A 12324-nucleotide genomic window follows, 5' to 3' on the forward strand; every position below is an offset into this window, starting at 1 on the left:
TTTGCTGCAGACATTGAAGGACCGCAGCCTCCTCAGGAAGTACAGCCGGCTCTGTCCTTTTTTGTTAATCGCATCAGTGTTGGCTGACCAGTCCAGTTTATTGTCCAGGTGTAGCCCCAGATACTTATATGTGCTGACCACCTCCACATTGACTCCCTCAATGGAGACTGGTAGCAGAGCGGGCTTAGACCTACGGAAATCCACCACCATCTCCTTGGTCTTAGTAGTGTTGAGTTATAGGTGGTTGAGTTTGCACCATTGCACAAAGTCCTCCACCAGGCTCCTGTACTCCCCCTCCTGCCCATCTCTGATACACCCCACAATTGCAGTATCGTCCGAAAACTTCTGCATGTGGCATGACTCTTTGTTGTAGCAGAAGTCAGACGTGTACAGGTTGAACAGGACAGGAGAGAGCACAGTTCCCTGTGGTGCTCCGGTGTTGCATACCACAGTGTCCGAGAGGCAGTCCTTCAGTCTGACGAACTGTGGCCGCCCTGTCAGGTAGTCAGTAATCCAGGATACCAGGTGGTCGTCCACACCCATCTGCAGGAGCTTGTCTCCCAATCTGAGGGGTTGGATGGTGTTGAAAGCACTGGAAAAATCAAAGAACATGATTCTCACAGCGCTTTTCCCTTGTCCAGGTGAGAATGCGTGTCCAGGGTGTTGGGCGTCACCGACCTCAATCACCAGCCATCAGCCACTGTCTACTGGAGCGCCCAGGGACAAAGAGCCACCCCACCACCCACCCCCCCCTGTATGTGCATGCTGGATATGAGACCGTTATTTATCCATTTAAAGAATCCACTTGTGTCCCAGAAGTTGGCCATGCGTGTGCATAGTGTAGTTAGGCCTACTCGTGTTCATTTTATTTACAGAGGAAGCTGTTCATTGCATAGACAAACAAACATCAGTTGTGACAACACTACACCAGCAGTCGAATGAGACAAAGACAAGAGTAGGGGGGGAGAGGCGCGCTAAATCTCCTGCGCGTTCATGATACAACGTAACGACTGGAGTCATGGAAGATTGTAACATCGAGTCATTAAACACTGATACTACATATAACGTCGACTCCAATAAACACTGATACTCCTGTTCTCTCTCGCTGCTCGTTGTGTCTGTTGGTCTTCTTGGACCAGGGTGCTGGCGCTCCTTGGCTTGGACGACCTGAATCGTGTTAAGGCTCTTGATGAGGAGTGAGAGACAGAAAGACAGGCAGCGACTTGTTTGATTAGGCTGCATTGGCCAGCCTAATGTCATCCGGATGATATGAAGGCATTTTATCGACAGAGAAGTGGGCTGTTGGTAATGTATCGGCAGTGGGCTAATTTATTGATAGTACTGGAGTACCCGTATGTGCATGCTGTTTGAGACCGTTTAACTCATTATGTATAAAAAAAATGCGCGTGCAGTGTACTTACTCGTGTTCATGGTATTCATGGAGGGAGCCGTTTATGACAAAGACAAACACAACGAGGCAGAGGAGGAAAAAGAAGAAAAAAGCCGCGCTAAATCTCCCACACGTTCAGCCTGCGCCATGTAACGATTGGAGTCACTGAACATTGTAACTCTGACTCATCAGACACACTATACATGATAGAACATTGACTTCTATTGTCCTCTTCAACATCACTCAGCCTGCTGAACTATCTTTCTCTATCAAGGGAACAAAGAAGCAATGTTTCGCTCAGTATGAAATTGATTAAGACGAATGAACAGGTCACTGGCATGGGGCCCAGAGTTTTTCCTGGTCAGGTCATGTACAGAGGACTAAATCTAGGCCCTAAGTATGTTGAAACATTAATACACTAGTTATAACACCCTCCTGCTCGCTCTCTCTATCTCCCCCTCTCTCTCTCTCTTTCTCTCCTGAACAGAAAACCAAAAGGGATGTGAACAACTTCGACCAGGACTTCACCCGCGAGGAGCCGGTGCTCACGCCCGTAGAAGACGCCATCATCAAGCAGATCAACCAGGACGAGTTCAAGGGGTTCTTGTACTTGGAGAGGAGACCCTGTCCTACACACACACACACACACACACACACACAGATGTACACTAATATACACGCACACATACAAAAAAACATAAAGATGTATTCTTTACGCACACAGGCATGCATACACATGTGAACACACACACACACGCACACACACACACACACACACACACACACACACACACACACACACACACACACACACACACACACACACACACACACCAGGGCCGACCATTAGAAGCAAGTCTAGAAGCCACATCAGCCCATGTCCAGCCCTGTGCCCATCAGTCATAGGGGAAGTGTCTGGTCATTCAATCGCTGCATGTTTTATTTGTTCAAACAAGCGTCAATCAAGTGGAGGCCCTATAGGAAGCCCCGATGCTGTACTATAGTGCTCCCTATTGACTGGTTCAGACCAATCAGAGCAGTGGACCGAACCAAGCAGCTTGTGTTTGAAAGGGGAGGGAGTAGGAGAGGAGGAGGAGGGGGTGCTTCAGTACGATCTCCTCCTACACCAGGTCAAACATCATACAGTCAATAGCTCCTCAGTGGGTATTATAAGACACTGAAGAAGAAGATGATGATAACGATATTATTATAACAATGATGATGTAATTTCTGAAGCTGTCCTGTAACCAAGTCTCTCTCAGTGTTCTAGAATGTTTATCCTAACCTGCTGTGTTTTTTGAATGCAAACCAGTGATGGAACCAGTGATTGTATTATTATTATTGTTATTATTATTATTAAAGAAGTAAAAAACATCGATTGGTTCACAGTATCAAGAGAGAGAGAGAGGGCGGTGGAGAGAGAGAGTTAGAGGGAGGGGGAGAGAGAGAGAGAGGGAGGGAGAGAAGAGGAGCCTGTTAGAAGGTGATGATGCTGTTTAAAACTGTTTCCTAGAGTTGTCCAGACATGTACAGTTGATCCGATGCCTTGCAAGAGTAACCGACCAACCACGGTTGCCCGCTGTAGATACATGATATGCCCACAGTGTTAGCCTAGCGTAGCACCACATACTCCAAATGAATGTTTCAGTGTGTATGAATGGGATTATGCATTAGTGGGTTTGCAGCTGAATGTGTGTGTGTGTGTGTGTGTGTGTGTGTGTGTGTGTGTGTGTGTCATCATGTACGTTTTTGATTTTCGTTCTGGTTTGATTTGTGGTGATTTTACTGGACTGTCTTGTTGCTCAGCTTATGGAATCCACATCCGATTCCCCTGCTACGCAACAAGACACGCTATCATGGCGGTGTGTGAGCTAGGCTAGGACGTAGCCAGACAGGCCCGTGACCTTGGACCTTCCCTCTGTACAGAACACACATCTTGTAGATAAGCCTGGGAGGCCTCCCTGAGAGAGAGTGAGGGCTCATCCGTTGCATGGTCAAGCATATGATATGGTATGATATTATTGTGTATTACTAGAAGATGAAAACAAGTTACAATGTCCATGTGCAATATTTTGTCTGTGTCTGTTTGGTTTTCTCTGTTTTCCTTTTGGTCTTTTGGTTTTTCGCTCCTCCTGCCCACTGATGTTGCTGCTGTTCTGTGGTTTGGTTTTTAGATTAAGATTGTGCTTCCTTCGATACGCTCCATGTGACCACAACACTCCTCTCCTCACCCCTCTTCATCTTACACACACACACACACACACACACACACACACACACACACACACCACACAGAGGTGGAGCTGGCAGACACACTGTTTGTCAGTACCATTGCAATACATTCCATGTGGTGTATTAGTCTGAACTGGGACCATATTTCTTACATATTCAAAACAAGGACAACACAATGACACTATTGGTCACAGTAGTACTGATGACAGTGTAGTAGTAGTAGTAGTTGTAGTAGTAGTAGGATTAGTAGTAGGATTAGTAGTAGTCGTAGTAGTAGGATTAGTAGTAGTAGTAGTAGTAGCAGTAGTTGTAGTAGGATTAGTAGTAGTAGTAGTGTAGTAGCAGAAGTAGGATTAGTAGTAGTAGTAGTAGTAGTGTAGTAGCAGAAGTAGTAGTAGTAGTAGTCGGATTAGTAGTAGTAGTAGTGTAGGAGTAGTAGTAGTAGGATTAGTAGTAGTAGTAATAGTAGGATTAGCAGTAGTAGTAGTATTAAGATCAGTAGTAGTAGTAGTAGTGTCGGAGTAGTAGTAGTAATAGTAGTAGTAGTAGTACATTTACATTTATGGCATTTATCCAAAGCGACTTACAACAATACATTTGTTTCAGTAAGTGAATCATCTATCCAACAGTCATCATAAGACAAAGTAATTTATTTGTAAATTTATTTTTTTATTAGCAGGAGAGAACTTGTACTGGGGGGGTAGCGGGTTGGGGTTAGTATGGGGGGGGGTAGTGAGAGTGAAGCGGTCTTTAGGAGGGACTGTTAAGATGTAGCCTGAAGAGATGAGTTTTCAATCTACGGCGGAAGATCGGAAGTGACTGCAGTCTTGACAGTAGTGGGAAGCTCATTCCACCAGCGGGGCGCCAGGACAGTGAAAAGCCGTGACCGAGTAGCGCGGCCACTGCATCCACGTAGAGGCGGCGGTACCAAGCGAGGTGGACGAGCGGAGTGATCTTGCAGGGGTTTGGGGGCTAACCATTGCTTGCAAGTAGAGAGGGGCTGTTCCCTTTGCCGCCCGGTAGGCAAGCACCAGGGTCTTGAATTTGATGCGAGCTGCTTTCGGGAGCCAGTGGAGGGTGCGGAGGAGGGGCGTGACGTGGGAGAATTTGGGGAGATTGAACACCAGACGACTGTCGCCTGTCGGGTTGCCTGGTTTCTTATGGCGATATACACCCGTACCAAATGAACATTAACACGTCAAGAAGAGGAAGATTGAGAATAACAATACGATAAGAAAGGACACAATGGAACACCAGACCCTCATACTCCCAATAAGACCTGCGCGTTCGCCAGAAATTGCCCCTTTTGGGACGGTACTTTGCATGGGCATGCGTTAGAATAATCACGGTCAGAATAGCCAATACATCAGTTTAGGACTGTGGATGTGTGCGCAATCGAAAAAAAGGCAACTAGTTCACCCTGCACCACCGCGTATTATAATCGCAGTAACGATTTTCTATTCTAGTCACATGTTGGATCGTCATTCCTAGCCGTTGGAATATCCAGACGATACAATTACATGTAGGAACATTGATTTGACTGTATACGTTCATTTTCCGTGCAAGTTAAACCTATTGGCAGTGTAGCAGCCTGACTAACGTGCTATAAATGGAATCAACTCTCTTGTGTTGATATGGGTGGCTCTTAAAAGAGCCTTTTTCTTTTTTGGTGGGTGGTTGTGTTTCTGAATGGTTTAACCGCCGAAACCGTACAGGGTGCGTCCCTGGCGCTTCAGAGCGTAGACAACGTCCATGGCGGTAACAGTCTTCCTCTTAGCATGCTCGGTGTAGGTAACGGCGTCACGAATCACGTTCTCCAGGAAAACCTTCAACACACCGCGGGTCTCCTCGTAAATCAGACCAGAAATACGCTTAACACCGCCACGGCGAGCCAGGCGGCGAATAGCGGGCTTCGTGATTCCCTGGATGTTATCGCGAAGAACTTTACGATGACGCTTGGCGCCTCCTTTGCCGAGTCCCTTTCCTCCTTTTCCTCTGCCAGACATGTTTGCGTTTAGAACAGTGAAAGAATGGCTTTGATGAGCCTATGGAGTGAATTTATCTAAGCTACGAGGACGTGATTGAGACCAGCCTTTACAGGAGGAGCGCGCTGTGGCCTGCCTCCTTTTGTGCCGGGGGTTGTTGTAGAGGGAGGAGCTACTGACTTTCAGTATCCATATCGGGAATGACCCTCAATTTGCACTGCACTGACTCAGATGACTGATGGTTGGCTTAAGCTCAGAACTAGGGTCAATTTACCCGTACCAAAATCTAAGCTTTACCCTTAGTGGGAAAAAGACTAAACTGATCTCAGACCAGTGACAATGGGTAACTTCCCCCTGCCCCACATGGATGCAAATCATCCATGAAGCATGAACTATCAGAAAGTGCAGAGAGGAATTATTGCCTCTCACTTGGGTTTAAGTTTGTAGATTAGGGCTCCAGGCAGCTGAGAGGAAATAGAGTTAAACCAGCCTCCCTGATGACCTAAAACCTCTCTCTCCTTCTCAACTACACCTCCTCTACATCAGCTGCTAAATATTCTTACTACCATTCCAAAATTCAATCCTCTGTCTCTGACCCAAGGAAACAGTTACCTCACTCCTCAACCCACCTCCTCCCCCTCCTCCTTCTCCTCCCTCCTCCCTGTCTGCAGATAACTTTGTCATCTACTCTGAAAAGAAGGTTGATGACATAAGCAGCTCTTTCTCTCTACCTCTCACCAACACTGCTACCACCCCTCCCAAGCCCACTGTGCTACACTCGGTCTCTGGTTCATCACCTCACTCCATCATTCACCACTGTGAAACATTTTACAGAGGTGTCTTACAGCACCATAGCTGACCAATACAAACAGAGGCTACGTCACAATCTTTAATATGACTGGTGTTACTTTATTTAGATATTATAGCCTACTTGTGTACACAAGCATGTCCAGAATGACTTCCTCCAGATTCCCTCATCCAAGGATGTGCTCACCATTCTACAGTGAACCTTGGTGCTCCGTATTTGTGGCATAGCATTCGATGCAATCACAAAAGAGTCATCTAAATTGCATGGAAATGCTATGCCACGATTTTGGAACATCTTTTGCATGAAAACTATAAACAGCATATTGTCAAGATGTAATTTTACAGTATGTGTGTTTCTTTGGTTCATTGTTTATTTCTTTGATTCATTTCTTTGGTTCACAGATAGAAATAGAAATCACAGTAGAAGACATAAAAAATAATACAGAAAGCGACAAACTATTTTGTAAATACCCAATTCATTGTTAAATCCACTGGACAAAATGGGAGGAGGTAGCTGGAGGGTCGTGTGCAAAGGGCATCATAGGATCCACAACCTGGATGGACTCCCATTCTGCTCTGGCTTTTTTCGCTTGAAGGAACGATGCATGTCAGGGTTTTTCATCTGGTCAAAAGTTCAAAAGCAAATAACATTTTGAACGGCATACAGTATGTATAGGCCAATTACCCATCAATTTTGACATTGACATTTTCTAGGCTATTTTTCCAATAATAACTGCGGCTTACTTGTCAATATTCAAATGTATTACTCACATTTTCTATTGTACATATTGCTTTGTGTGTGCTAGAAGTTTGTTAATAAAAGCAGCAATTTTAGATTTAATCCTTTGTTGGCACATATCCAAAGATACTGGAACACATCATTATAATTAGTGGGCTTGCTTCAGAAACAACTTATAAGCCCTTCACACCAATCCAACATTAAAACGTGCAGAGAGGTCTAACTTGCGTTGCTATGACTTTTGGTTTTGATACCTATTCAAATGTTTACTCTATACAAACTTGAAAGTGCACTTTTTAACATGGAGGTCTAAGGAAACCAAAAGATGCATTTTTTTAGCCACTGCCACTCTTACACCTTTTAAGCTATTCACACCATTTCAACTGTAAAATGTGGCAACAACTCCTTCAGGACTCTTAAATAAAACCAACAGGAGACCTGCAGAACACATTCTTAAATGATCGTGTAATCCTTCAAATATGTTAATGAAGTGTTGAATGATGTTCTTGAAAGGGCTGCATGTTCTCCAACTCAACACAACAACCAAATAAATTGTTCATTTACTGGATAAAACAGGGAAGAATTTGACATATTCACATCAAAATGGGAAAACAACAATAGAACCCTTCAGTACCGATACTGTAAAAACAAAACAAAACAAAGAAAGTAAAATGTGTGCACATGGAATACCTCCCAGGGCCCCTGTGATTGGGATGAGCACAGTTCTCGTGCTTGTGTTTAGTCTTTAGTTCAATGGCAAGAACAGATAACGTGCTGAATGCAGGCCTCCTCCGAGTCGTAGACTAGTAGACGAGTGATGGATGACATCAGCTCCCTCTAGTGGCAGCAGGTTGGCAGAACCACAGCAACTATGAAAAGTTTATCAAGAACATTACCAAGATATAAGCCTGGAATACATCTCTGTGTCTATGGAGTAAGTCTATACAGCGTGCACAACTCATTTGCATAACCTAGAACACAATACTGTGTGTTTCGATACTGTTCAAGTGATGAATTAACACAAATGATATATATGAAACCGAGTTTCATTTATGTGGGAAAATACTGCATGAACACAACTTTGCATTGACTTTAGCTTGCTGTACAAACTAGGTCCTGCGAAGCTAGGGACCACAAAAGCTAGCATGACTCACATACTAACTAATAACCGTAGAACATTTAATCAAACACATTGACACCCCTTTATCAATGGATATATGATATCCTGAGGGCTAACAAGGCAATGCAAAAAATCCCACAAAAGTAATTCTTACCTATGAAAAGTTTATCAAAAACATTGTCACGATATGAGCAGGGAATGCATCTCTGTGTCTACTTAGTAAGTCTCTATAGCATGCACAACACATTTGCCTAGAAGGTAACATATTAACGCTGTAGCTCCCAGAACTCCCAAATAACATGGGTTACAATTACAGTACAATTACAGTGCACTTTAAGATGGAGGTCTATGGAAACCAAAAGATGCAATTTTTGAACCATTGCCACTCTTACACCTTTTAAGCTATTCACACACACACACACACACACACACACACACACACACACACACACACACACACACACACACACACACACACACACACACACACACACAAAATGTACTGACTATTCAGCTTGTTGTAACTCAAAACCCCCTATCTTTTAACATGATGGTATGTTGATTTAGGCCAATATTTTGAGAGTCCCATTGTTACTGCAACTGCTATGGAACTTTCACAAGTTTTGAATAAAAACAGCAGGATACCTGTAGAACACATTCTTAGAATCATTACACAACAATGCACTCTCTTGGCTAACCCATATTGATTAACCTCTTGATTATTGATCTATCTATACCTTCCCTCTCTCATCTTTCCATCCTTTCTTTCATCTATCCATTCATAGATAAATCCAACCAACTGCAAGAATTAATAATTGGAATACAACGCTGAAGGATAGAGAAAGGACTGGACGGGTTAAGAATGAAGACATACATTAATTCCCCAGTACAACTTCGGACGGTTATGGACTGGACAAAGCGGACTCTACACAAGTGGTCACATGACCAACTAAAACCAAACTGGGTGCCATGGTGCCGTGACAACAGGCCAGCGGTGCCGTGCAGAATTTTTGCTCATTAGATTTTTAAGTCCTAAACTATTCTAACAGTCATTGTAATAATGCATGTCCTTGCAATGTACCGTCACAAAAGGACAATTTCTGGCGGTTCTAGAGGACGCGCAGGCCTTATAATAGTATTGGAATATGAGGTACTTGGTGTTTTATTTGTATCCTTCCTTATCGTATTATCATTCTCAATCTTCTTCTTCTTCTTGACGTATTAATTTCTGTTTTCATTTTCTACGGGTGCCATAACGTATATGGCCAGAGGAAACAAGGCAAACGGACAGCCGAATGAAAAAGCAGAGCAAAGAAAGGGGTGGGGGGAGTAGACGCGAAGAGCCCGCGCTTGCGCAGATAATGTATTAGTCCAGAGCCAGGCTCTGGCTTTGGAATTGTGTGTCAAGAGCCGCTTAATTTGCATAGCTGCCCCTTTATATCACCGGTGTTCTCTCACTGCATCTTCATTCGTATTTGAGAAATTACGAGCTATCGTCATTATGCCTGAGCCAGCGAAGTCAGCGCCCAAGAAGGGTTCCAAGAAAGCCGTCACCAAGACCGCAACCAAAACCGGAAAGAAGCGCAGAAAGTCCAGGAAGGAAAGCTACGCCATCTACGTCTACAAGGTTCTGAAGCAGGTCCACCCCGACACCGGCATCTCCTCCAAGGCCATGGGAATCATGAATTCCTTCGTCAACGACATCTTCGAGCGCATCGCCGGCGAGTCCTCTCGCCTGGCCCATTACAACAAGCGTTCTACCATCACCTCCAGGGAGATCCAGACCGCCGTGCGTCTCCTGCTCCCCGGTGAGCTGGCCAAGCACGCCGTGTCCGAGGGCACCAAGGCCGTGACCAAGTACACCAGCTCCAAGTAAACTGTTTTTCCACCTGTTTCTCTAACCCCCAAAGGCTCTTTTAAGAGCCACCCACCCTATCATAAAAGCAATTCCATAGCGAGTTGAACTAGCGTGATACAGAGAAGTGGGCGGTATATAGTATCAGTGTTTTAATTACTTGACGTTACAATCTTCAGTGATTCCAGCCGGAGATTTAGCCCGCCTTTTTTGTTCCCCTTTTGTTTTTGGATGTGTTTTAAAATGCGTTCTTGCTCTCTAGTCAGTGCAGGAACGCATTTTGGAACAGCCTTTCTCATTCGAGTGGTGTGTTTGTCTCTGAAATAAACGGCTCCCTCATTGTAGACATGAAGTGGTGGTCCTCTGGCTCAGTTGGTAGAGCATGGCGTTAACAACGCGTTAACAACGTTGTGGGTTTGATTCCCGCTGGGACCATATATACTCTAATGTATGTACTCACTGCAATGTAAGTCGCTTTGGATAAAAGTGTCAGCTAAATGGCATATTTATATATATCTATATATATATTATAAAGTGGACTCTACAAAGCGCGGTGTTTCCCAAACTGAGTACCAAGAGGCCAGGGATGCAGTGCATAACCCCTGCTCATTAGATGTTTGTTATACAATTATATGTTGAATAACCTTCAGCCACATATACAAGAACAACTTTTTCAAACATGTCAAATCAGATGAAATCAAGCTACTAAAATAAACACAGATATAATTCATATTAATTAAACGTCTCTATTAAAAAGCACGTTTTGCATAAGGCACTATTTAGTTGCCAGGGTAACGCCTCACACTCCTTCGTTCTCTCAGCTTGTACCCAGTTGACAGTTGGTATTTATAGAATTGAAGACAGACAGATTTGTTACGGGCCTAAGTAGAAGATATGCGGAGACAACCGAGGCCGAACCTGAACCACCGGTCTAAAAAAGTACAGTGACAGCTCCCTGGCTTATGGCTTTCGTACAGTGGTGGGTTTTAATGTGTTTTCACTACTTGTGAGATGGGCATACCCAACTGTGAGACTGTGCCATCAGTGTCCTTCGCAACATCGTACTTTTGTGAGCTGATCTTCGCATCCCCCCGCATCAAGAGACTGCTCTCAAAAACAGGTACATGTGTCCCAATTAATGCGTGACCCATACCCATATCTTTTGGTACTTGGTGTATTAGGCAGCAGAGCAAGTCCACACTCTTGTCCAGCTGGGTTTTCCCTCAGCTCTTGTAGTGTCTTATCCTTTGATCTATCACCCAGTCATCACAGGATGTTACAAATACAGTTCCAAATGGTTGGCCTGATGAGCATGTCTCCTAACAGATCGCCACCTGTGAATTCTGAGGTACAGAGACAGACTCTCATACAATTCATGACCAAAACCCAATTCTGAGTCTCCTATCAGTCTAAATTTAACACAGCCTACCAACCAACCAACTTTAACTTTATCTGCTATCATCTATCTATCTATCTATCTATCTATCTATCTATCTATCTATCTATCTATCTATCTATCCCTAAACCTCTTATAGATCTTTTCCTCATCTATGTAACTTTATCTGTCTATCTATCAATCTATCAAACCTTCTCTCATCTATCAATCTGTCAATTCAACTATCTAACCAACCAACCAAGCATACAGCAACTAACCAAATCATCTTTAACTTTGTTCTACAACCAAAATAAGACGTTGCAAGCGCACAAAGTTGAACTTGTTTTTCTTGTTAGCTATACTCTCTGAGTACACTTCCAATAGAAAACAAGCCAATTCTTTGGGAAAAGCTTTGGAGAAATCTGGCACCATCAACCCCAGGGGATTTGTTAACTTTTAGGTGATCAATCAAGACTCTCTTATTTCCTCTAAGGAGATGGGATTATCACAGAGTTCTTGATGAGAAGAATCAATGGAGAACACATTTCCAAGAGAATCAAATAATTGAGCTGAATACTCTTAACAACACCTAAAGGTATATGCATTGCTTTTTACAACGAATTGTCTCGTTTACTATTTACTATGTATAACATAGGAGCCAAACATGCATACAAATACGAGTTACCGAAATGACTTCTAATTTATAAACGTTCATTGGTTGATGTTGTTTTTCAAAGGATGAAAACGATTATCATTCTCCATCTCCTTCTTCTTGGCGTATTCATTTATTTTGAATCCGCGCGTGCGCAGATAAACTATTT

General features: G+C 43.6%; 2 protein-coding genes across 2 annotated transcripts; one reads left to right on the forward strand and one right to left on the reverse strand.

The window, feature by feature from the left end:
* Window positions 1-5316: 5316 nt before the first annotated feature.
* LOC310806089 (histone H4) lies at window positions 5317-5628 on the reverse strand (the record flags this gene model as incomplete). Its single annotated transcript, XM_083672045.1, has 1 exon — window positions 5317-5628. One exon carries the CDS (start codon window positions 5626-5628, stop codon window positions 5317-5319), a length of 312 nt encoding a protein of 103 aa, XP_083528171.1.
* Window positions 5629-9774: 4146 nt separating this feature from the next.
* Window positions 9775-10149, forward strand: LOC310806086 (histone H2B-like; the record flags this gene model as incomplete). The annotated part of the gene is made up of 1 exon (XM_083672042.1): window positions 9775-10149. The coding sequence occupies one exon, from the start codon at window positions 9775-9777 to the stop codon at window positions 10147-10149; it is 375 nt and encodes a 124-aa protein (XP_083528168.1).
* Between the last annotated feature and the right edge of the window lie 2175 nt (window positions 10150-12324).

Source organism: Argentina silus (assembly GCF_951799395.1).
Source record: "Argentina silus genome assembly, chromosome: 6".
In the NCBI taxonomy this organism is placed as follows: domain Eukaryota; kingdom Metazoa; phylum Chordata; class Actinopteri; order Argentiniformes; family Argentinidae; genus Argentina; species Argentina silus.